We start from the raw sequence: 26,939 nt of genomic DNA on the forward strand, positions 1-26,939 counted from the left end.
CGAGCCCCTGGAAGTGCCTACAAATTGCGCCTTCCTACATCCCTTTTTAAAAAGTTCTCAACAAGCGCCATCTCTAAAACCTCTCATGAGATCGCACATCTACCAGTGCACCCCAGCTAAAGTATGCCCCTGTCACAATGCTACAAATAGGACTGTTTTTACTTCAGTCATCTCCTTCTGTATGTTTTTGGCACAATAACATGTAAAGCTTTTAGGGAAAATCAAAGTTCTTATTAAGGGAAGTGCACATGTGTATTTACATTATTTTATTTGAGTATGCCTACCACACTACTGCATTGAAAGCCACTTCAACACTTGAGGAACCATAGGTCTGGGGTTTGGGGAAGTTTAGGAGTGGTGTGGAGAAGGAACGCATGGTGGAAAAGAGGTTGAAATTACAGATCCAAGCCCCCTCGTCAACCTGCAAAATGTACAGATTCCTGACATTTGAAGAGAGGTTCACATGCCCATACTCATCATTGCCCCTTACTCCTTCCCCACACCCTACCATGCCCTACACCCAATATTTTGTATTTTGTTTCAATAAGAAACATGCACAATTCTTAAACAACTAGCTAATCTTGAAGACTTCATGATCTTCAGAACACCCCATTCAAAGGGTGAGCCTTAATTTTCTTCCGGGAGATAATGCAATCCATTTCTGAGAGAGGAACAAGATTGAAAACGTGCCGTAGGATTGCGATCACGATGGCAATTCTGCAATCTATCAAATGAGCTTTATTGGTTCTTGCCACCAAGAGTCATGGAAGTTGGAAGATATCTGGTGTCTGGTAGGGAAGTATTTGAGGTGAACATAGGAACATAATTGGAGCATTGATGGGCAGCCAAAATAGTGATTCATTGCAGGTTTGTGGTAAGGAAAAGCTGGAAAGTTAAGGTGAATCTTGTTAAATTATTTTCGATATGTTTGCGTTTAGCCATCAGAGGTGGGAAGGATGGAAGGGGGAGAAGGGGTTTGGCGTACTCTGGCCTGGATTGTATAAATGATTTTATCAATGAAGTATGGCTGGGCAACACATTTTGAAAACAAATTGTATTATTGTAACCTTACATGTTTAAGCATTTTCTTTACATGTTTTGCTTGCCCTTTTTTTCTTTTTACTCTTAATTTCAGATGGCCGTTCATACAGGGAATTTAAGTGCTCGTCAAGGAAGGAACTATGGAACTATATGAAATGGTCTGTCCCTGCCTTTCTTTATTTCCTGGACAACCTAATCTTCTTCTATATACTGTCCTACCTTCAGCCTGTAAGTTCTTTTAATTTACAAAAGTTATTTTCGGGCATGTCATGTTCATTCCTCTTCTAGTAATGTATCTTTTAGTAATGTAATGTGTGCTTGAGGCCAATAATGACGTCTCCTGCTGGGTCGGTGATCATTTTGTTTGTTCCTTTGTCAATCATCCTGTTTGATTTAAAGGTTACACATTGATTCTACGTGCCTATAATATGTATCTGATGTTTGCGCCCCACGTGCTACTCTGGCTTAATTTAAGGATAAGGGACCAAATGCAGTGTAAGAATCCCTTGCCTTACTTTCTTCCAAAAAGACAGCCCTCGTTTCCTTTAAAAAATGTATTTTTATCATAAACGTAACATTTGTTCTATTATTATGATGATCATCATCGGTCACAAATGTCTGCTTCTAAAACTATATTTTCATGTGTTTATATTCTGGATAGGGCCTATCCATGCTGCAGTTTAAAGGCAGTGGAGATCGCTTTCAACCTTTCTTAGGAGGGTTTGTCAATGATCCCCAAATGAAGTTCCATCTGTCAATCTCTTTGAACACTTTGTTTCACAGCTTGGAAGATGACTATTTTTGTCTTTCTGTGGAGTCAAATTTTAATAAGTGTGATCTACTTGCACTGACTGGTGCAGATCATGGAAATAGCCCAGTGTGGCCTTAAAATCGCCCTGTACCACCTGCAATGATCCATCACTGATTCCAAGTGTAAGGGTGCAGAAGGAGGAGACAGACACACAAATGGCGTTGTTGATATAATTAGTAAAGAAAAAAAGAGAACCTACCTTTCCCTAACTCGGAGAGGGGTTTCCCTGCCTCAACTAAAATACTAAGGTTTCAGTCAGGATGTTAGTGTAAATCAATCATCCACTGTCCTGAGTCAAAAAGCCTACTTCTGTCCCTTAAACTTAAAACTAAACTATGTAATGTTCTTGGTCCAGGAAAATCACTCCCTGGACGATATAGCACATCTCTGGTTGCAAGTTCTTAACCAGGGGGAATTACTCTCTTCCCCCGTTTCCAGTATTTTACAAAAGAAAGAAAAGGATTCTTGATCCTCCAACCCTCTGCTTCATAAAGTTCAAAATGTCTTTATACCAGGGGGAGTCACTCCCTGCCCCTGGAACACTGGGTGGATCCTCCTTGTGAGTTCAACTGCCAGCAGAATGAATCCCTTTCCCTGGCCTTTCTTGGCCATGCTTCCCAGTTCAGAACACTGGGGGCAATATCTCCCTTCCCTTGGCCTTTCTCGGGCTGTAGTTTTGGCAGACCTGGTTTACTCTCCTGCCAGGTACTGCCACGAGGAAGATGGCTTTGGATGAATCTTCTTTCGTGATCCACAGATCTGATTATCTCTATATTCTATATCGTGCAGACCGGGTTCAGTCTCCTGCCGGGTACTTCCACGAAGAACATTACTTGTCGGGGTTTTCTTCTGTACATTGAAGTCCCAAACCCTTGTTACTTCTGTTCTTGCACTCTCTCTGTAGCCCCTACCAACCGCCCTGACCACCCATGTATCTCTCTGGTCTCTGCTGGTGTCGGTCAGTGGTTTACGGTGTCTTCTGACCTCTACTTAAGGTCTTTTGTCACTTTTCTGGTTCCCTTGTCTGCTGCAACAACTCTGCAGCAGTTGCTTCCTCGCGGGCTGTCTGCCTTTTCTTGCCAGCACGATCCAGGCAGTTTGCTTTCCTGAACCCCTGATGTTCCAGGTTTACAGCTGCTCTGCCCACATTGGACCAGGTAGAGATGCCTGAGCCTCCTTGCTTGCGTCTCGGTCAGCAGCGTTGCCCTCCACAACAACAATCCTCTCGCTATCGGGTCCTCATGGGAGGGTCTGACAAAAAGGCAAGTCCTTCCTCTCTTTATGTTGAATGAGCAATGACAGCTAGAATGCTCATTCAAGTTCTTAGGAGGACTCTTCATTGTTCAGCACCTCCTCCATGTCTCAGTACCTGTCAAGGAGATATTCATTAAGTCATCCCTACTCTTCCTGTCTCAGTAACTGTAGGGTATTCAGTCTTCCCTATATACATGGAAGTGTGGGATGAGAAGGTGTGCCTCATGGACTGAGGGAAGGTAAAGGAAGTGGGTGGAGGTTGAGGCATGTTGTACTGCGTTCTCCCTATATGGTTGCCCTTGTCATTATAGGGGAAGTCTGTCCCCATGAGATCCTCCTGTTGAGTGCCAACCCCAGGCGGACTATCGGGCCTCATGGGAAGGAGCTCCCCCTCGGGGAGAAGTTACGACATCTACAAAAGGTTTGAACCATTTGTTGGATGGAATATAATTTATTCGATGGCTCTTTTGAATGTGTAGATGTCATATTGCACCTGTGTATAAATAAGCTAGTGAAGTTGATGTTGTGGCCTGGCCATATTCACCCTACGTCCGGGCTCTTTTCATCTGAGTACCCTGCTTCCTGATGGTGGGAACAAAATCTGCTTTTCATTGTTTTTCATCAGATCAGTGGCTGCCATCTCATATGCATGCCTCTGCAGCTGTAGAATGCAGGGATGTGATATGGTGGACTGAGTTTGTAGGTTTATATGTATATGGCTGGCTTATGCAAACATAACCAGGATGGGTGAACACCCATAGGATCTAAGGGTTAAAGGTAGAAATTATACATAACAACTCAATAAGAATACCAGGGTCGGATAGTTCAACACCGGGATTGGTGGGTGTTGTCCACACACCCAGGCTCTTGGTTTAAACACAAACCAATCCTTTTCTTAATCTCTGTCCCTCTGGGGCGCCCTATCTAATCCATCACGGAATTCAAAAGATGACCATCCTAAATTCTAACCCAAACCTGGCAAGACCTCAAAGGGGCACATCTGCTTCCTCGGGTTCTGTGATCCTGATTCTCCCCAGCCCTTTTTAAACCCAAGGAGCCTTGGCTGTCATTCTAACTTTTTACTATTGATTTGATCTTTTCCTAGAACGAACTGTGTCAGGTGTCTGGATTGGTCTGAACGGCTAAATTCCCCAATTCCACAATAAGTAAGGGTTGGTTATGATTTTTTAATTATCAGATTAGGCCCCTTACTCCCTTCCATGAACCCATTAGGAATGCACAAGAAAACCTTACTCTGCATCCAACACTGTCCGCACCAGCTTCTAATTTGTACAACTCTGCCCTGATGTTTCGCTGTGTTCCAAAGGTTGCAGGCTAAGAGATGCATCTTTGCTAAGTCACTGTGAGTAAACAAGCGACTAATTCTCAAAAGTTCTCTACTCTCTAGTTACAGTATTGCATCGGCTGATCACATATTGTTCGCAGATTGGCTCCACATTATGAGTGCTGCAGTCTCAAAGCCTGTTGTCCTTGTGGATGTCTCTCACTTGGTTTCTTCATGGCCTTTGGGGGAAAAGGGCGGGGATCATTATCCGCATGAGTTGGGGGAAGACACCAGGTAATCCTAGTCTATCAACCCTTTGGAGGGGGCACTTGGGTAAACGACAAAAAAGGATAGGAAGTTGCTCGAGCTCACCACATAAGTTTCCCTTTTTTGTATCCTGCTTCTTCTGTTGGGCAAGCCTTTTTCTTCAGGTCATTAGTTCTTGAGATGCTTTTGTATTGATTTCTCCCCACTGATGGATGGGATTCTACTTCCGGATGTCTGAGGTGCCCTATAGGGGTTAATCTTCCCCAACCAATTAAAAACTGGTGGAGATCTGCACCCAATACCACATCCTCAGCAATACAAGTTATTACCATGGCCTGCGACCTGTGATGTATTCAGGCTTTGGAGTGAATGGCTGAATCCCTGTGATTCCTGGAGGTGCTGACATTCTGCTCAGGTGACCTCTCAACCAGTTGAATTTGGTTACTCCTGATAACAGGTTGTTAGCTGCCCGAGTCTAGGCGATCTAGCGTTTTACATGATTGATTAATATGGACAGGTATTTGGAGCTTTGGGGCATGGAGGTTTGTGCTAACATAGGATATTTGATCTCATGCTACCTCTGTACAATGGGTTCTAGGCACCCAATAGGCATTGGTGCCTTCTTTTTGTTCTGCTGATCAATATGTCCAGGTGTACTGCGGGAATAACTTTTGCTAAGGCTAAAGGATGAGACCATGTTCATGCGTATATTTGGCAAGAATGTTGTCATGGTGTTTTCCAAGGTTGTAGCGGTTACTCCCCCATTTGGTTTGCCATTAGTCAGTGTGGGTGGGGTTGGGGCTTCTTGTCTTGATTGATGGTGTCTTCATACCCTCGGGTCTGGTGCGCAATACAAATGAATAAACTAAACTAAACTTTATGGGGCAATTTGCCCATCTTTTGGTTAGGTTCTTATGTAATAGATGTTGTGAGGAATGAGGCTATCTGGTCCCTGCAGCCATGCATACCGTACTCCAGGGTGTGAAAATAGAGCTGTCTCACTGGCTGTTGGAGGTGAGGTGACAGTGAATTTATTAATAGTACAAGATTCAACAACTTTATAGTTTTCTCACAATTTTCTTTGTTGCCTTTTACAATGTGCCCAAGATAAGCTGGTGGCAGCAGTTATTTCTTTACTGTTTTTGTAACATTTTACTTGTGCACTTTTGCATTTACCGCATATGGCTATTAAAGGTGACTAGCACCCTAAAATGGCCGTGCCACGAGGTTTTACTCTTGTTCTTTGGCCATATCGTTCTTTGGCCTATTTCCTGCCTTCTCGGATCCGGAAATTCCTTATATGGAAATCCCTTTCCCATGGCGGTTACTGTGCGTGGCCATGGGAAGAGGCTGGGGCTGTCTAAACCCAATCCACACCCCTCCTGTCAACATCTGTTATCGGCCAGATATGGTCAGTGACTATTCCTGAATGAATAGCCACTGCCGGTTTGAATGGTGAAGTTCCTTTCCATTTGTGCACTTTGGCATGATCCCAGCCCAAATCCTGGATAAAATGAGGGCTCCTGCTGCTATTCAAAGGATCATCGTTGGAGCAGAGACCTCTTTGAAGAAGTGCAGCCTGCTAATGACCCGTAGAAGACTCCTGAAGCTGACCAGCATCGACTCCAGTGTTATACCAGTGAAACCTTGTGTTCTGATGCTTGTTAATCTGCTTAGAATCACCTTCTGTGCATATGGTCCGACATCCAGTGGTAACCGCATAGTATTGCATCTTGTCTTTCGGGGACCGAAAGGGGACTTCGGCATAGGCGTGTCTGTAACACTATCCCTATTGTGACGTGTGTAGTACCCAAAATCCCTAACGCGCCAAGGTCCCTCAGATTGTTTTTTTCCGCCCAGATAACTGGTCGCCCTACAGCGGAGCTCTTACTAGAGACATTGTTTATCTTTACCGAATTTTCGGTTTATGCCCCATTAAGTCACTTCGCCTAATAAGAACATCTTCGACGAAGACTACGGAGGAATAGTCTACGGCTGTGGTCTCGGCGCCTAAGATCCGGCGGCCAGATTTCCACGTGGTCGGGCCCTCTGGCCGACCTATACAGTAGGGAGAGTGGGTTCAGGGTGGCCATATTGTTATTATGGCTTTCCTCCTTTCCACTTCTTTCCTTTTGGTGTCGTCATCCTTCCCTTTTGCTATGGAAAGGACTCCTTTTAGATTCTGCCCTAAGTGTAGGGTCGGATATCCTTGGAAAGACAAGCACAGGACGTGTAACGCCTGTCTCCCCCTAGAGCACGACGAAAAGCAGTGTTCGGCGTGCAAGCTCCTTAAGCCTAAAACCCTTAAGGATCGCCGTGTAAAGCGGCGGGCCACGTACGGCATGTCATGCGTGGAGCCTCCCTCCCCTACCGCAACACCAGCCGAAAGTGACGGGGGTACTTCGGATGACCAAACGTCCAATGCGGATGTTATAGACCTTGAGGTGGACACTTCTAGGTCCGCCACGTCCGTCCCCGACCCTTCCAGGCTCTAGACTGGTCTTGCTACAGGGACTACACCCGGCGACAAGGGCGTACATAAACATCACACTAAACGCACAACCCCTATGCCATCTTCGACGCCTTCGTCGAAAAAGGCGAAAGCGCCAACGGGTCCGTCAAATTTCGATGGTTCCCTCGGATCGTGTAGATCCAAAGCCTTCCCCGCATCCGCAACAGTGCATGACGACTGGGCAAACGAAAATTAATAAGGGTGCTACTCCCCAATCTACACGGGCTGAAGTTTTGGAGTCCGAAACTTCAACGATTTCCAAGGCCTCAATAGGCCCGAAAGTTACGACTAGGCCTCTACCCGGCATTCCGACCGCTGGGTCTTCTGGTGCCGTGGACGGCGTTTCGGCTACCGCTATATCATCGGAGGCTTTGTCTCATGACGATTCGTTACTATCCGGAAGAGCATCGGTAGGATCGCAGCGGCGGTGGGCCTTATCCCGGTCCCGCAGAAAGTGATGGGCCAGGCCGTGGAAAATTTTTCGACTGACTTGGCCCACGATTCCGATGACTCATACGTGGATAGTCAAGAGCCTCTCTCGGACACCCTGAGAAGTTCATCTCGACGCCAAAGGGTGGAGAACGTGGTTTCTCCCCACCTAGGCCCTTTTGGGTCCTCAAAATGGACTTATGGAAAGTTTGAGGGATGTATGGATCGGCTGGAGCAGATTATCAGTTCTGCTGACCAGCCTCTGCCGAAAAAGGCTCGGGTAGACCCTAACCTTCAAATACAAGATGTTCAACCTCAGGTTTGCCAACAGGAAGACGTGGCACAAATGGACACATACAGGGACATCTATACTGAAGAAGAGGAATCCTCTTTTCTCGAAAATTATGAAGATCAACAGGAGACGACGGAGAACTGGGAGGAAACCCAGCAAGGAGAACAGGATCCTTGGTCACATCAAGATCAGGACTCTGATATTCTGTGCATCGTTTCTCCTCCTTCCACCCCGGCTCGCTAGGCCTCCCCTGTGGATGACCAAATGGCTTTCAACACCATGTTGAAAAAAGCAGCAGAATTCTTCAAAATTGCCACTCAAGAGGCATTGCCTGAGCAGGATTTTGTGGAGGACATTATTAAGGAAAAACCTCCGGCAAGTCAATCCATTCCCCTCCTTAACTCTGTTAAGAGGCGGATAGCTCCATCTTTAGTCGCACCTGCCCAGGCAAGGGCTGTGAACCCGAGAGTCGAAAAATTATTTCGGCCTTCTCTTCCGACTCTCTATATATCAAGGGGCATGCCATCCCGGACTCACTGGTGGTGACCACTACTCGTAAGAGGGTAGGGGTACCCCTTACCACTGGAGAATCACCTCCGGACAAGGAATCTAAAAGATTGTATGCCCTAGGCAAACGTGTCACATCAGCAGCTGCATATACCATTTGGGTTGCTAATAACACTACGCTATTAGCAAGCTATGCTGATGCCCAATGGAACCTGCTCCAAGAAGGCCTTCAGGAGGTCCCGGAACTGGCCAGGACCAAGCTTCTCGCCATTGTTGCGGAAGGAAAACTGGTTAATCATAATGTGGTTAAAAACATCCTGGATACTACGGAAACATCTGGCAGATGCCTTGCACAAGGGACTCTTCTGAAGAGACACGCATGGCTGTGTACATTGGGGTTTAGACCTGAAACTCAGGCCTCCCTCATTAATATGCCCATCGAAGAGTCAAACCTCTTTGGGAAAGCAGTTGTTGAAGCATTGGAGACAGCCAAGAAGCAGCATGAGACCTTAACGTCTCTGCAACAAATTACACAAAAACCCTCTTCCCAGAGGGGTAATAACTCTCTGCGGTCCTTTTGAGGACAAGCTCGTGTCGGTCAAAACTACGGCACGGGCAGCTTCAACAATAACCAAACATCTGGAAGCCCCTTTTACTACCCCTCAAGTGGTCAGAAACGCGGCAAAGGTAGATGCCCAGGCCCCAATCCTAGAGGAGCCACAGCCTCGGGTCAGAAATGACCCCCAAGTCCAGGTCCCCTCCCATGCCTCCCCGGTCGGGGGGGGCGATTAATATCTTTCCTCAAGGCATGGGAGGGGATAACTTCCGACCAGTGGGTCTTAAAGACGGTCGCCCACGGTTATTGCGTGGAATTCTTCCGACCTCCACAGTTCAGACCGCAGCGCTCACAGCGCCTTTCACCGGACCATCTAAACATCCTGATTCAAGAGGTGGAAGCACTGCTGGGAAAGGACGCCATAGAAGCCGTCCCTATTCTTCAGGTAAACAAGGGTATTTTATTCAGTGTACTTCCTTGTACCCAAAAAGGATCTCAGCATGCGTCCTGTTCTAGATCTGCGCCGAGCAAACAAGTTCATAAAACCCCAGAAGTTTTGCATGGTAACACTACAAGAAGTGATCCCATTGCTGAAACGGGGGGACTTCATGGCAACATTGGAAATGAAAGATTCATACTTTCATATTTCAATGTTGCCAGCGCACAGAAAATACCTAAGGTTCATGATCCAGGACAAACACTACCAGTTCAAAGTACTCCCCTTCGGCATCGCCTCTGCACCAAGGGTGTTTACCAAAGTCCTGGCAGTGGCAGCAGCACACCTGCGCAGACTATCAGTTCCAGTTTACCCTTACCTCGACGACTGGCTCATTACGGGGGACTCGTTAGACGCTTGTTTTTCGAACACCCAAACAGCAGATTTTCAGCCTGGGCTTTTCAATCAACGAAAAGAAGTCCAGCCTAGTCCCCAGCCAAGTAAAACAATGTCTGGGGGCACTAATTCGGACGGAAGACTGTCTTGTCTTCCCATCCAGCGAGAGGGTTCAGAACATGCTCTCCGATTCCTCAATATGTAGGCAGTCAAGAAGTGACGGTATGGAAAGCCATGCGGTTGCTAGGGATGATGGCGTCATGTATATACTTGGTTCCCCATGTGTGGCTGCGCATCTGTCCCATGCAAGAGTGGCTCAACAGCCAGTGGTGTCAGGCCAGGGGACAATGGGAAGATCTAGTAGTTGTCTCGCCAGCCCGCGTTCTCTCTCTGCAGTGGTGGTTGAGGGAAAACCTCCTGAAGGGGAAAACCTTAACCACCCCTGCAGTGGAAGCCACTCTCACGAAAGACGCATGTCTCACGGGGTGGGGGGGTTCACCTGCTTCAGCAGACAGCACACGGAGTGTGGTCCCCTCAAGTAGCGTCCAACCATATAAACTTACTGGAGCTATTAGCAGTGTTCAAAGCATTGAAAGCCTTTCAGGTACAACTGCAAGAGAAGACAGTGCTGATCTTAACCGACGACACTACAGCAATGTATTACCTGAACAAACAGGGGGGCACTCACTCTCAAGGGCTATCCAAGCTGTCCCAAAACATTTGGATATGGGCTCTCGAACACGAGATGTTTTTGTTGTCCCAACATGTTGGGAACTCAATCTTCTAGCAGATGTACTCAGCAGACATTTCCTCTGCCAGAAGAATACGAATGGCGACTGCACGAAGACTAGAGATCGACCTGTTTGGTACTCAGGAGAACGCCCAATGCCAAGACTACGCCTCCAGGTACCCCCAGAACCGGTCCAAGGGAAACGGTCTCTGGATAACTTGGTCGGGAAAATCTGTCTACGCTTTTCCCCCGCGACTCCCCTTCTCAACAAGATGGTGCACAAGATGCACCAGGAACCAGTTACCATGATACTAGTGGCCCCCATGTGGGCCCGCCAACCTTGGTTCGCTCACCTGATGGAAATGTCCCTCTCCCCACCAGTCAAGCTGCCCTACCCGTACAACATGTTGTCTCAGGACAGGAGGGAAACCCTACACCCGTGCCCTCAAACCCTGAATTTAGCAGCCTGGCTCCTGAGATCATAGAGTTTGGACACCTGCAACTCCCTCAGAGGTGCATGGACATACTCAGGGAAGCGAGGAAACCTAATACACGTTATTGCTATGCTAGCAAGTGGAAACGTTTCATCATCTGGTGCAATTCCAAGGGTGTCAATCCTATTGATTGCTCACTCTCACACATTGTGTTGTATCTAACCCCCCTGTTGGACTCTGGGTTAGTCTTTAATTCCCTAAAGTTACATCTGGCTGCTTTGTTAGCCTACACCACACCACATCACAGCACAATGTATCGTGGTGGAAGATACCGGTGATTAAAGCCTTTATGGAAGGAGTTAAGAGGATTTATCCTCCCATCTCTCACCCAGCCCCTGGATGGGATCTGAATGTGGTTTTAACCAGGCTCATGAGAGCTCCCTTCGAGCCTATGCATAAGTCAAGTCTGAAAGACCTGACTTATAAAACAGCCTTTCTAGCAGCTATCACTTCTATCTGAAGGGTTAGCGAACTACAGGCTCTTTCTGTTTTAGACCCCTTTGTTACAGTCCACAAAGATAAGGTAGTTCTGCGCACACATCCCAGCTTTGCGCCTAAATTTATTTCGATGTTCCATGTGAACCAGTCAATCGAACTACCCACTTTCTTCCAGAACCTACTAACCTGGCCGACAGAAGCCTTCACTCACTAGACATGCGCAGGGCAGTCATGTTTTACCTGGAGAAAACTAAACCACTAAGAAAGACTAAACAATTCTTTGTTTCAGTGGCAGCTGGTAGAGAAGGGGATCCTGTCTCTAAATCAGCTATCTCAAGTTGGATTGTCAAATGCATCACACTATGTTACACTCTTGCGAAGAGAGAACTGCCCATCAAGCCTAGAGCACATTCTACTCGAGGCACTGGGGCATCCATAGCATTCATTGCAAATGTTCCTCTTGAGTCAATTTGCAAAGCGGCAACCTGGACTTCTGTACACACCTTTACAAAACACTATTGCCTAAACACTCTAGGTCCGATTCTCAAGTGGGACAAGCAGTACTAAGACATCTTTTCTCTACTGGTTCTTCTCACAACCCACCTCCAACTCCGGGTACTGCTCGCTAGTCTATGCACAGCATGTGATTCTAAGCAGATTAACAAGCATCAGAAGACATGCATTACTTACCGTAATAGCATTTCTGATGATTGTATCTGCTTAGTTTCACATGCGCCCTCCCTACTGCACCGCTCGGGGTGGAAGGAACATAGACTTCTTACTACTTTCTCTCTTTATGTAATCACTCGCTATAGCCTTGGGCTCCCTCATTGCAGAAAAAATACAATCGGAGGGACCTCGGCGTGTGAGGGATATTAGGTACTACACACGTCACGGTAGGGATAGTGTTACAGACAAGCCTATGCCGACGTCCCCTTTCGATCCCGAAAGACGAGATGCAATACTCCGCAGTTACCACTGGATGTCGGACCATATGCACAGCATGTGAATCTAAGCAGATACAATCATCAGAAATGCTATTACGGTAAGTAATGCATGTCTTAGGCAAGATTCTGGACAGTACCCTTTGGGAGACTACACCAACCTTGTCCTCCTGGCAATAGGTAACTCAATCTTTTGTATAAGTCTGTACTACACAGATTGGTAGTGTGGCTGAGCAGCCAGGCTTATCTCAGGAGGGGTCAGTGTGAACAGTAGGGTTTTTACACAGAGATTCACAGTGACAAGTATTCAAATATACTCTTACACTCAAGTTTCGGGCATCTCCTTCACTTCCTGCTAGATACGCTGGAGCCAGAGGTGGGCTTAACTAGTGAATCCCGCCAAAGACAAAACGGACAAAGGGACCTAACCTGGTTTGGCATGCAGAGTAAATCTCAGGAAGGACCTTTCCAACAAGAAATGGCGAAAAAAGAAGACCGGGGCCATTTTGACAAAAGGGGCACCCATGGGTGCTTTACTGCAGCTGCAATTGCAGCCCGCGGTAAAAACACACAATGGTAGGAAAATGTAAACCACTGCTGCCAGCCATTAATTGTAGAACGTGTAACATAAAAATGTTACATGAGAAACTGGACAAGCGGTATACTAAATAACCCCTCCATCACCCTATTGTAACATAGTGTGTGCTGGGTCTAGAAATTTACAAAATGTAAGTAAACTCAATTTAATTTCACTGCTCTTGGAAACAGTAGTTTCACCAAGAGAAGGTATGTAAACCTTTGGGAAATCCAAGATACTTCCCTGTGCCACTGCACTGAAGGTGCTGTGTGTCACAATGTAAAGATGATGCCTATGGAGTTTGTCAGACTCAAGTCAAAGAAACAGTGTACAGATCATTAAAAAATACATGAGAGAGTGGGAAAAAGGTCTCTCTCTCAAGGTTAGAAATCTAAAAGTCCTACCGTCCAGCAAAAGTACTGGGGCTCTCAAAGGGAGAAGGGATTTAGCACATTTCTGAGAATTCTCCCTAACACTGTGCTTGCATGTCATCTTAAAACGACCCTTGCCGGTGCTTCGATCCCTGGACCGATGGGAACAACCAGTCTCGACCTCTGCTTGAGGATCCGTTCCGTCTGACATTTCAGAAGTGTCCCTGGACCAACTAGTGGACTGCTCAGCTCTCCCTTGGTCTACCTCACTGCAGCCATCACTGTTCCAAGTGCATTCCTGGAACTGCGAGGATCTGCAGCTTATAGAACAAGACTCCTGCATGTTAAGCCTTCTTGCATGAATGGATGTTGTGCTGGCCCTTCTCCTGTGTTTGTTCTTTGAAGCTCTCCTGTCGCCGCTTGATCGTGACGACTCCTGTTGCAACACTCGCCCTTCAATCCCTGGAGGTGTCATGTAGTGGTGTTCTATCCCGCAGAAGTCTTCATCTTCCTCAATTTGGGTGTTATACTGGAAGCTGTCTGGAACCGATTCTTGAATACCACGACCAATTTGAAATTAAATTTGGATGTTGAAAATGGCCTCTGTACCCCCTGACTGCCGCGCCTTCCTCGATGGGATGAAGCACAGAAGATTTTGTCCCCAAAGGATTCCAAAACAATAGTAGTGATCTCTGGAAGAATCTGACTAGGGAGGTGTGGGGGTACGTTTACATACCTATTTCTTTCCACCCCCTCCCCCTGTTCTTCACAGGGTTACATGGGCGTAACGTCCTGTCCCTTAATCACTCTTTCCTGACTTTTGGTCAGTGGAGACCTGGTCTAGGACCCCTTAGTAGGACTACCCTCAGGACTGGATTTGAGCGATTCTGATTTCCTGAACTTTAACTTTTTGACTGTAATTATAACCTCTGACAGTGCCAGTCTCTTTACAAACCCACTTGAAACGTTTGGACCTAGTAACTTTTGGGCACAAAGCCACAAACTATTGTAGGGCTGAACTTTATAAGAGTTAGGGAAGAAGTTTTGTGATTATTTAAATGTGTCTTTTCTTATTAAATGCATCTGAGTACTTGCCTGTGATTCACTGGTCATTGAATTAAATGTTATTCTATTTCCCCTAAGGGTTAATTTATATATTGGTGTTATTAGTGTTGGTGTGACAATATTTGACTGAACATTGTATTTGATTAGTGTGTATTTTAAAGGCCTAATAAACTGTTGCATGTTATACCTCCCTGTCTAATTGAATTATTGATGTTGCTCTGTGTGGACTCATTGTAGCCCTAGACCACTCTCACATCCTTCTGAGACCAAGCCTTGCTGCTCTGCTACCTTTCCTGATTGGGTTTGACTAAACTCAAACTCTGTGCCTCCTTGCCTCCCAAGCCCCCCCCCCCCTCACCTCTCAGGACCCTAGGGCTCATTTTGAAAATCCATCTTAAAAGTCGTAAACAGCTAATTTTGCAGCACCTTCACCAGGACTCCATTTAGGCTCATGAGCAGTCTTTCACCAAGTATCCTTGGAAGTAGCATGGGAATGGAAACACCAAGCAAAATCCTGGGCTGTCTGGCTTTATTCAAGGATTGATTACCCCCCTTAAACTAAGGACAGTATTCATATTGTTGAAAATGTTTAAGTACAACCCAAGGCCTCAGTAAATATGAGGTTGTATGCAAAGATAACTTTCTACTTCGTAGATGGGTTCTAGATGCTGGCAGCACCAAGAGCAAAGGACTTGGGGTGGGGGGCGGGGGGATGCAATATTGTACGGGTACATCTACTATACTGCATGCTGACCTGCAGGGTCCAAATTAATATAAAGCCCGGGTAGGAGAGTATACCAGGCACAGTTGAATTTACAAGTGTGTAAAGCAAGTCCAGTTTGCACGTGTATCAAGTAAAGCACATGGGATAGCCCTGGCAGGTGAGTATACCAGGCAAAGTCAAGTTGGCAAGCGTGTAAAGCAACTTAAATGAAGTCCTGGTAGGAGAAGACACCAGGCAAAGCCAAGACTGTGAGAAAACGTTACATTAAAGAGGAGAAGAAACCCGGCAGGGGAGTACATCAAATATCCTATGAAATTGAGACTAACCACCAAGTTGTTAAATATGCAAGTTATTTTTTCGTTAATCAGAGAATTGCAAGGAGTCTAAAGTATTGTGAAGAGAAAACCTGGGAAAGGGAGCAACCCCTGGAACTGTTTCCATTGGTAACCTTTGTGGAGTTAGTTTTTCCTTTTTGAAAATGTGTGTACTTTCAAGGCCAAAGACATTCTTTTTACCCTACAGTTTCTTTTGGAATGTGAGGGCAGGAATAGTATTTCGGGCACAGGACACTTTTGCTTTAGACATCTTGACAACGGACAGACCCTTCGTTTTGGTTGAGGTAGGGACAGTGAGGCATTTTCCAAACCCCTTTTATTTTGAATAAATACGTATAGCCAAAAGTATGAGATCTTGGTGTCTGCGTCTCATTTCTGGCTCCTCACAAGTCGTTCATTAGTTGTCTATCCTGGCCCAAATTATGGCGCAGGCCAAAATGGCACAATCTGGTAGGATTGAAACAGTCTTTGATGACGCAATATCATGAGATCATAGCTTATTGCGACGAATCACAGGAATCTGTCACTTCTCCCCAAAGGGGAGCCTTTCCCTGTTCGGCAAGGGAGGTGAGCCTGCTCCGCAATACCCTCCCTAGTGCTAAAGACGAGCAGGACCTGACTGGGAGAGACTCCCCCTTTTGGGGACAAGGACTCCCGTTCTGGTGAAGAACTCCCTAGGGGCCATACCAGTGGTAGACTTCTACAACAATTCAGGAAAAGGAAATCTGAAGAACATTCTAAAATGTGGTATTATAATCAAGAAATACTGGTTATCCCTTTAAGAGAAAGACAAAATCAACACTGACAAGACTGAAGTCGTATTCTTCCCCTCCAACTCTCTTCCCCCTCCCTCTCCTCCACCTTTCATTCACTTTCCTCCTTCTAATCTCCCTATCTCTGTCCACACTCGTAACTTAGGCATTCGCTTTGACTCCTCTCTCTCTCTCTCTCTCTCTCTCTGTCTCTGTCTCTGTCTCTCTCTCTGTCTCTCTCTCTGTCTCTCTCTCTCTCTCTCCCACCATATCTCTCTCACCTCTCGTGCCTGTCGCTACCACCTCTTTAATATTCGCAAAGTCCGCCCCTCTCACTTTCCATGCTACTAAACTTTTAATCTCCTCCCTTATCTTCTCTCGCCTCTTCTACTGCTCCTCCTTACTCTTTGGACTACCTACTTCTCATCTCGCTCCCCTCAAATCTATCTACCATTCTGCCGTCCGTAACCCTCTGTCTCCTTACCTCACATGACTCCATCTCTGCTTCCCTTTCACTCCCAACTTAAATTTCATTTTCTCTGCTTAGTCTTTAAATCTTTCCCTGGTCTTGCTCCCCCTTATCTCTCCTCCCTCCTCTCTTTCTACACTCCCTCCCGCTCCCTTCATTCTGCTGACCACTTCCTTCTCACTGTTGCTCCATCCCCTTGTGCCCCCTCCCTTTTCCGCTCCTTCCAGCTCCTATGCCCCCTGCACTGGAACTCCTTACCTCTCTCAATCCGTTCTATTCCTACCTTCTCCTCATTCCGCACATCCCTTAAATCTCTCCTCCATTCACCGCCATGAAACCCCTTCCCCCTTCTTGCTCCCCCTCCTTCCTTTATCTTCTCCCCTTGATCATCTCCCTCCCCTGCCTCCCACTCTCACCCTTTTTCCCCCTTCCGTTTCCCTCTTCCTTCTCCTCCTGTCCCCTCCCTCTCCATCTCAGTTCTGCTGCATTACTCTCCCTCTTCCCTTCAGTTTGATTGCTCTAGTTACTGTTTTGTTGGACTGATTCATAATTTGTAATTTGCTTCCACTGTTATGTTATATGTATCAAGTTGTTTAAAATGTTCAGCGTTTTGGAGTAAAGCGCTATATAAACTAAATAAATACAAATACAGGGAAAACTAGTTGGAGGAACACAGAATCAGCAGACAGGAATAAAGGACTATAACGGTGTTCCTGGGAAGGCCCACAGCAGCACAATAAAGGAAATAGGGGGAGACTCGGAGGAGAGGGAGAAGGCCTGCAAGTCCTATTCCAGAAGGGAACCTGAAGGGCAAATGTGACGCACAGCGTCTGCCAGAGAAGCAGAGGTGGGGATACGGAAATAGGTGGTGGCATGATGGATAAGCAGAGTTGGGCTGGTAGGTCTGTAAAAGACGTGCAGACCATTACAGTGCCGACAAAAGAAGAGCTGGGAAAACCATGGCTGAAAGCACATAGAATACACAAAGCCAAACTGACACAGGACCAGGAGGTTCCCAAAGAGTCAAGAACCCTAGTGACGCTACCCGGTACACTACAGGGAAATGGGAAGGCAGGAGACCCATTGAAAGGGGTCTGACAGTTATTATACGAATGCTCATACTCGTCCCAGTCACAAGTTGTCAAGATTGATTGAAGATAAAGGGAATCATTAATGGGACACTTCTACTTGTCGCAGTATTAAGATACTGACCTTGAGTCAAAGTAAAAGCCCTCAGACATTGTATACTATTTATTTATTACATTTGGTTGTACGCCCAAACCCTGGGGTGTCACGGCATAAATGTAAGTATACTTAGTCTTAGTCGTTACATGTTAACAGATTTGCAGGCTTACAGTCTTATTGCTTACACCAAATGTACTTAGTAACATGGTAGAATAGCTTAACAATGGTGCAGATTAAAGTTACATCTAGGAAGCATTGTGAAAAGAGAGATGGCAAACATTGGATAACATTGCCCTGTCAGGGGAAAAAGGACAAATTCAGGTACGGGAGATAAGGAAGGTCCTAAGGACCAGAAGAGTAAACCAAAGCAAGAGAGAAGTGCACGTTTGAAAAGTGTGATAACAGAACTGTATGACTTAACAAGAGTAGTTGCCCAGAACTGCTTGAGAATGACCAAGTGAGTGGAATTGAGAAAAACATCAACCTACAGCAGAACTGAGTTATTATCCTGATTTTTGTTCTTTTAATAGTGGTAGGATCGGAGAAGGTTAGTTTGGAGAGTGGACTTAGGCTGACAACAGATGAGCACATTAGTTAGTTTGGTTAGGTAGGGACGCCTTATAGTATAAGGAAAGTTAGGCCTTTTCCTTTGGATTTAATAAAATACTCGGTGAAATGGCTAACCAGAGTCTGTGTCCTCCTCCTGACCAACCAAATTATACTGTTTACAATGTAGCTGTCATGATCTCTGCTTCCAAAAGGTCAGGGTTTTCCCAACTCCCTTGGAAGCAGATCCATAACCCAGGTTCCGAGTGCCAACCAGTCCCAATTGGGACCTTTTGGACCCAGTCCTGGCGCCAGTGGCACCAGGCTCATAAATATGCCCAGTCCCAGCGCTGGAAGCGCCGGGCTCATAATGCTTGGGTGGACTTACCTGCAGCAGACCATGCTGCTTACTTGCCTGCCAGTTGAGCCTCTGATCCTCTTCTGTTTGGAACTACTTTTCCTGTTGGGTGGGGCAGGAGCCACTCCCTAGATTCAGAACACTGGAACTCTTCTGGAAAGCAGGAACTCTTTTCTTACCTAGGCGTGGCTGTGGAAGGAGACACCTAAGCACTACAGGAGGCTATTTAAACCACACCCGATGGATGAATCTTGCTTTGCGTTATTCTGCATCCTCTGCAGCAGAACGCTCATCGTGTCTTCTGCATCTGATCCTGGGCCTAAGGAAAAAGGCTTACCATCCTGAATCCAGTCTTCAGCAACACCTATAAAGACAAGAAAGAACAGGTTAGCATTACGGTCTTCAGTGACAGCTCTTCACTTACCTGGTCCATCGGCTGTCACCAACGCCTCGCGCTGCATTCCGGCATCTGAAAGACAAAAGCTTACCAACTCTTCGCACGCTCCGGAGGCCTTCGGCGCTGCATCCCGCATCTGAAAGACAAAACAAGGTGCGTTTAAAGACATTGGGGAACTTTAATACTCACGTGCCATTACTCCTTTCCACATCTAACCCAGTGGGTATTCCGGCACCCTGCAGCCGCTCCGAACTTGTACCTGCAAAATAAAAAGACAGTTAGAGCGCATCGTGAAGCAGGCAACAAGCGCTTACTTACGTGCTTCCAGGCGCTTCTATTCATCACACGGGCTCCATCTTCAACTCACTTCAGCCCGTCATCCGCCATCGCCGGAACCCTGCAAAACAAGAGACATCATTACTAAAGACTTTAAAGACATTAGAATTACTCGAAACTTACCGTTCGTGCAGTAAACGACGGACAGCAGTCCTCTGAAGTCAAGAGGCCTGCTCCCCTTATCCAGTGAAGAAACTGGTTACAGCACCCTGCCCCGAGGCAGATGGAGAGCACAGCGTTCACTTACCTAAGACATCTTGCCCTTCGAGTCAGACATACAGTGCACAGAGGTCCAGCCCAAAGAGCCAGCCGTGTGTTACACATCACCTTTGAAGATACGGTATACGCCCAGTCAAGACCGGCGCCTCTACGGGAATCAGGTGAGCGTTACAGTAGCTGACCTGAGATTCCATTATTAAAATGGGCTGAAAAATAGAGCCTTAACGTTTTAACTGTAGAAGAAACCCTGGTGTTCTAATCGGTCCTAGGTCTGTAAACCGCATGTGAAAGGGCAATGTTGCAGAATGCCCACCCGCTAAAGGAAGCCCCCATGCAAAGTCCCCCTTTCGTCTGCCCCTCCTTATCCTTGTCCATTTCAAGGGAGGGGTTGTAAACCTACTCCTTCAGCGTGACCCCACAGCTCCCACCTCTCAACTATGAGAATGGAATGTGCTGAATGGAGCAGGAAAAGGCTCCATCTTAGAGATTGAGCCAGTTGTTATTCGTCCACGTTTCTATCATATTAGAGTATGCAGACATATGGTCCCATGGGATGTGGCAGGCAGTGCTGGGTCCATTGTACATTCTCTAGCTTTATACCTAAAATGCTAGGGTGCATTTTCTTGTCCTGCTTGGTTCCAAAGGTTTCCCAAACGGTTGCCAATATAGTAAGATCCTAACTAATTACGTGTGCGAGTGGCCTCATTACAGAAACTTTGTGCAATTTTCCACAGTATTAAAATGGGTATTCTTTCATGCATATTCTTTCAATGTGTTTTTGGGCCAGGCTACGTTGCTGCTAGTGCTAATACCATGCCTTATTAGTATTGTGACAAATATTGTAAAAATGCTTTGAATTAATGTTTTTACACCCTGGCAACTTTTGCTTTAGCGCTAATGTACCTTTTCATCATTAACATACAGTACTCATGAGAGCACTTTCAAATGCAAATGCTGGAGAACATAAAGATATCTTGCCAAGCTTTAACCTAATAATATCTCCTTTTTCTTTTATGCAGGCACTGGCTGTATTGTTCTCAAACTTTGTTATTATAACCACAGCACTTCTCTTCAGAATAGTCCTAAAGTAAGTGCAGCTGCTATTGCCTTAAACGTTGATCTTTTGTTCTGTTTTATTACTGTATCCTTGGAATGTCTCCACACCATATCAAAAGATCGAGTAAACAAATGCTACATCCCAGTTTATGAACTGAAGTAGAAATCTGTAAAGATCAATCTTTTTTTTGAAAAGTTGTTTCATATTTTCTCAATTGTATACCATCTCAAATAGTATATCCATAGTCATGTTGAATTTTTTTATCAACCATTTACTAAATATCGTTAAAAACAGAACTTAGGACCTGATCACAAGTTTTCCAGTATTTCTTCTGTAAATAATACAAAATGGTACCACATTTTCCACAAGCAGTAAGCTTGATGGAGGTAAAATTTGAAAGGCAGAAAGCTGCTGCATTGTATTACCGAAACTTTGTTTGCCTTAGTATAAGTTTTAGGTAGCTTGCTGTTGTTTTTCAGGAAGGAAGCTTTTCCATATTGCTGCTAGTTTATTTCTTGTCAAATAGCATTTTGTCAACCTTTACCAATAAGTGGTGCTGGACATCTGGTCATTATTGTGTTTTACATTTCTGCTGCGAGAAAAAGCACTTGCTTTCAGGTTTTTGTTGTAAAACCTGATGCATAGTATCAACAGGGAACTAGATTACCCAGGTTCCCCAGCCCACCATTTTCCTAAACGTCAGACGCTTCAGCGCCAGCGCTTTGGAGGCAAGCCAGGTTTCACCAGTCCTCGCTGTTACTCGGCTGCAAGGCATCACCTCGCCTTTCAGACTCTACATCAGAGTACGACAGTAAGTATGTGCTTCATCAGACTGGAATCTATATCCCTGACGACACTCCGCCCAAGCCGTTTGGCACTTATTGACCGGTTCAAAAAGAACCATCTTAGATAGTCACACGGCAAACACTTCAGGGAAAGGAGCCTTAAGTGGACCCTCACCTGCCAATATTCCACATGAGGAGCTAGTCCCTCCACTCAATAGGAAGGAAAGAGACCCTCCTGCACAGGAGGAAAGGGCGGTAAGACCTTTGCTAGCTTGTACCTCAGACGCCTCTGACAACATAGTGTCTATATCGCCAGGTAAAGCAGTCCAACTTGCCAATAGCCCTCCACTCACCCAGGAAGAGGCATTTATCTCCCCAATTAACCAGGAAGAGACAAATGTCTCCCCAATCATCCAGGATGAGGGATTTGACCCTCCATCTACCCAGGAAGAGACAACTGTCTCCTCAATCATCCAGGAAGAGGCGTTTGACCCCCCCCCACCCCCCCCTATCCACCCAGGAAGAGACAATTATCTCCCCACTTGGGAAGAGGCAACTCCTAATAAACTCGCAATCGCCCTTATCAATACCCACTCCCTGGTAAGACATGTACACGACATCCATGATTACATAGTGCATAGCCAAATAGATCTCCTCTGTGTGACAGAGACCTGGCTTCAGGACAACAGTGGCCCTTTTATCTCTCAAGCCTCTTCCCCAGGCCATACATTCTATAGCACGGATCGCATAGAAGGGCGGGGAGGCGGGGTGGCCATCATAGCTAAATCTAAGCTAGGCCTATTCCTCGCCACAATTTCCTATACTGACTGTTAGGGAGAGTTCTCAGAAATGTGTTAATTCCCTTCTACCTTAGAGACCCCCAGCTCTTTTTACTGGACTTTAGGACTTTTTATCTCTCATGTAATTTTAATGTGATTTATTCTCTCTGTTTCTTTTGACTTTGGAGTCTGACAAACTCCATAGGCATCATCTTTACATTGTGACACACAGCAGCTTCAGTGCAATGGCACAGGGACGTCTCTTAGATTTCCCAAAGGTTTAAATACCTTCTACTGGTGAAACTACTGTTTCCAAGAGCAGTGAAGTGAAAATGACTTTACTTACATTTTGTAACTTTCTAGACCCAGCACACACCATCTTACCGTAGGGTTCTGGAGGGGTTAGTTAGTATCCCCTTTGTCTAGTTTTTCATGTAACAGTTTTATGTTACCCTTTCTACAATGAATGGCTGGTGGCAGTGGTTTACTTTTTACTACCATTGTGTGTTTTTACCGTGGACTGCATTCGCAGAAACAGTAAGGCACCCATAGGTGCCCCTTTTGTCAAAATGGACCTGGTCTTCTTTCTTTGCCATTTCTTGTCGGAAAGGTCCTTTTTGAGATGTACTCTGCGCGCCAAACCAGGTTTGGTCCCTTGGTTCATTTTGTTTTTGGCGGGATTCACGAGTGAAGCCCGCCTCTGACTCCAGTATGTCTGGCAGGGGCAGGAACTGAGGGAGGTGCCCGAAACTCCCTGTGCTTAATCCCCTTAGTTGCAGGAATGCACCCAAAGGTGATTGGCCGGCTGACTGTCCGAAAAGGACAGCCACCCTGCTGTGTGGTTGACCGCTAGGCTGGAATGAATGGGAGAAACCTGCATAAAAGGCGAGTCAACCACTGGACGAAGGAATCCTAAGAAGAGCTTGGAAGAGGCGCCTGCTGCAACTCCTGGACCGTTGGTTTGCCCGGTGAAGCCCTGCTGCTGTGCTGAAGCTCTGAATTGGCCTCGACTAGAGAAGCCCTGCAAGGACGACGTCTCCTTTTGAGTTGGTGGGACCAATCAACTCCAAAGTAGGCCTGTCTGGACATCCTCTCAAAGCTGGTTGTATTTCCACTGCTGCTGGAACCGAAGTGCCAGGGAGAGGAACACCATATTGTGTGCTTTGCTTTTAAGTCAGACCCGAGCGCTAGGAAGTTCCTCCGGACTTCGCTGATGCAGGACTGACGAAGCCTGAGCAACCTCAACAAAGTGCTGGACTCCAGAAGTAAGGAAAGTCTGAAGTGGTAACAGAGAACCGCAGTGTTGTGATTTGCTGTCAGACGCGAGGAGCTGAAACACAGAAGAACCGGTGAATCGAAGTTTGCCCATTGCTGCCACTGACCTTCCCATTACAGAGCAGGAGTCCCCAGATGTCCTCCCTCTTGTCCCTACGACTGAGGCGCAGGAACAACAGGATCTGCAGAGCTGCACAGGGACAGAAGCCAGCTGCAACCCTTTCTTCTAATCAGAGGTACTGTAAAGTCTAAGAGAACTTCTCTTGTTGTGTAGCCTTACTTGTTCTCAGTTGAGACCTGTCTTTGTTACCTTGCAGAGTTGCTAATGTTTTGCCCCTCACAAGCCTCCCAGCGTGTGGCCCTTCAAGTGTTCCATTTTCTACAAACATTTCTAAAAACATTGTTTAATACTTTTTACCTACCTGTAAAGAAAATGTTCAGCTCCCATTGACATTGTGCAATTAACATTGGCTGTCCTGGCTCCCTGAGAGACTCCTCTTTACCTCTGACTTTGTGCTTTGGCCTTTCCCCCAGGAAAGGGTTAATTTACTCTGCATTGGAAGGTTTTTAAAAGTACTTACCTGTTCATGAATTATTTGTTAACCTTCGTTTTATTCCTCTATTCTATCATTTACACCAAACTCAGTATTGCTCCAAATGTACCAGTGATAAATCAATGTCCACAGTGTCCTAGCTATTTAAGTCTCTTGAGGGTGTACGAAGTGTCTGTGTGCCATCCCCAATGGGTGCATCTGATTTGGAGAAACAGAGTGTGTGTGTTTGAAGTGTATTATAAGTGTTACCTATATATTGCTCCCTTTTGTAGAAGGCTTATACAAATGACTCTGAAATCAATTAATTGTTTTATCAAGAAACCTTGAGTGTACGTGTTTATTTGAATAACTGCTACTGTGAAACTCTGTGTCACAGCATTACTGATCACATTGACCCCTCTTAAAATGAGCCTGGCCGCTCAGCCACAGTACCAACCTGTGTAGTTCAGACTTATACCAAAGGTTGGGTCAATATTTCCAAGAGGTCAGGGTTATTGTAGTGCACACAAAGGGTACTGCATACAATCTTGCTTAACACGGACTGTGAGATCCTGCATCTCAAAATGACCCCCTGTCATCATCATTGTACAAATATTATACTGGTCTATCGTCCTCCCCGCGATATGCCAGACTTCAATGAAGAAATATTTAGCCTAATTATCAACTTTAGTAGCCCAAACTCATCTACTATTCTACTGGGTGATTTTAATCGATGGAAGGGATACTTGGGTGACAAGGAGGCAGTACTCCTAAAAACTACGTTGACGGACAGTTATCACGAAATCATAAATAATGACCCTACTTAAGGGAACTGCCATATCTTGGACTCGGTAATCACCAGGAATATTACAACAAAAGATATTAGTACAACGCCATTCATCTGTTCAGATCATTCCATCGTCAGTTTCATTATTCACCTCACAGAGCCAATTGTCAGAACCACAAAATACTTTGAAATCAGTCAAAGGTTGACATTTAGAAAAAAAGTGAGCCCCACTGATTGAAGCTATCATGGCCAAATCAAAGCCAACCGACCATGTCGATTGCCTGTTGAATAACTTTACTGCTACATTCACAGAAATCCTGGCCAGAATAGCTACCATACAAACAAAATGAGTCAGAGAGAACCCCAGACATCAATTGGTTTATGCCAGAATTGGATGAGATGAAGAAAAAGAGGGCATTAGAACTTATTTGGATCAAACCCCCTTCGACTCCACCAGGGAGGACTGGAGAAAATTGGACAAATCATACAGCGCTTTAATCGTGAAAACCAAGATTTTTTTATAATACTCAGATGGAGCAATCCTCCAGTTCCACGAGAAAATTCTTCACCATCCTTAAATCAATGGAAAAACCTAAATCCTCAGATCTCCCCATCACCATTACGGATCAAGATTGTGCTCGTATAGCGCTAGCATTTGAGCTCTGTGTTGCTAATATTTTGTCCTTTGCCTTTGAGATTTTCTCTTCAATCATGACACCAGGAGCTCCCAGCAGTGGGTCAGAGAACACTAACTCCAACCCGGGTTTCTCCTTTTCCCTAATCTCTCTGACAGGGATGACCTCATTGTTGTCTGCTATGAACCCTACCTCTTGCCCATTAAACCTTTTACCCTCCAAACTCATACTGGAAAATCAAAATCTATTCACACCCTTCCAAACTCAGTTTTTTAATGCCCATTTCAGAGATCAACAGGTCCCTGCAGAAATTAAGAAAGTATCCATTGCGCCAATCCCCAAGAAATTGAACCTGGACCACACTGACCCTAGCAATCTCAGGCCAATAACAAACAGCCAGTTTCTCCTAAAAACTTTAGACAAGGCTGCCACAATACAACTTCAGGCATTTACAGAGAACAACATAACTGGCAATCCGGCTTTTGACCTGCTTGTAGCACTGAGAGCGCATTAGTGGATCTTCAAACCCTGATGCTGGATATTTTTGAAAGCGCGAAAGCTGGGATGTTGATCCTATTGGATCCATCGGTGGCATTCGATCTCGTCGATCACGAACACCTTCTGGCACGATTACAACAGCAGAGGGCTTGCTCGGAGAAGGCAATTATCTGGGTCAGGGCATTCCTTTCCAACCGAGAATCACATATACAATGGGGATCAGCCAATTCCCTGGTCTCTTCAATCAAATTTGGCCTCCGCCAAGGTGCCTCAATATCGCCACTTCTTTTCAATCTGTATATGCGTTGCTCTGCACCCTGTAAGAAGAGCTTTTTTACCAGCTACGCCAATGACACGCAGCTAGTCATCGAGCTAAGTGGTGATAACCAGCTAGACCTAAAAACACTAGAAACCATCTACAACGCCATTGAGTGTTGGATGTCCTTTAATTGGCTTTGCTTGAATGGTAATAAGATTGAGCTACTGATTTTTGGCTCCTCTCGGGCTCGTGCCAAATTAGATCCCACATATGCCAACTTTATGTTGCATGCCAACAAAATCCCGACTCAATCCAAAGTGAAAACTCAAGGGGTGGTCCTAGAAGCCTCCCTGAATTCAGACGCCCAGGCACAAAACCACCGTAAAATATGCAAATACCACTAAGGCTTCTTCGGACCATACAGCCTTTCATTAACAAAAAACTCAGTGACGATTTGCCCATGCTATGATTTTATCACGACTAGACTATTGTAACACATTGTTGTGCGGAGCCTCAAAGTCTGTCAGACCATCCAAAATGACGATGTTCGCATTGCCATGACTATGGCTAGAAGAGCTCATATCTCCAATGCCAGGAGAGAGCTA

General features: G+C 45.7%; 1 protein-coding gene across 3 annotated transcripts in view; it reads left to right on the forward strand.

Annotated features, from left to right (window-relative positions):
- Positions 1 to 26,939, forward strand: part of SLC35A5 (solute carrier family 35 member A5) — a 540,034-nt gene that overhangs the window by 217,877 nt on the left and 295,218 nt on the right. For all 3 annotated transcript variants that reach the window (XM_069636487.1, XM_069636486.1, XM_069636488.1), the window contains exons 4-5: positions 1,136 to 1,269; positions 20,746 to 20,813. In XM_069636487.1, the coding sequence (XP_069492588.1) occupies positions 1,136 to 1,269; positions 20,746 to 20,813 (202 nt within the window). The remainder of the gene's footprint in view (positions 1 to 1,135; positions 1,270 to 20,745; positions 20,814 to 26,939) is intronic.

This window comes from Ambystoma mexicanum, chromosome 7p, assembly GCF_040938575.1.
Source record: "Ambystoma mexicanum isolate Mex_15411 chromosome 7p, UKY_AmexF1_1, whole genome shotgun sequence".
NCBI classification, from domain to species: Eukaryota; Metazoa; Chordata; class Amphibia; order Caudata; family Ambystomatidae; genus Ambystoma; species Ambystoma mexicanum.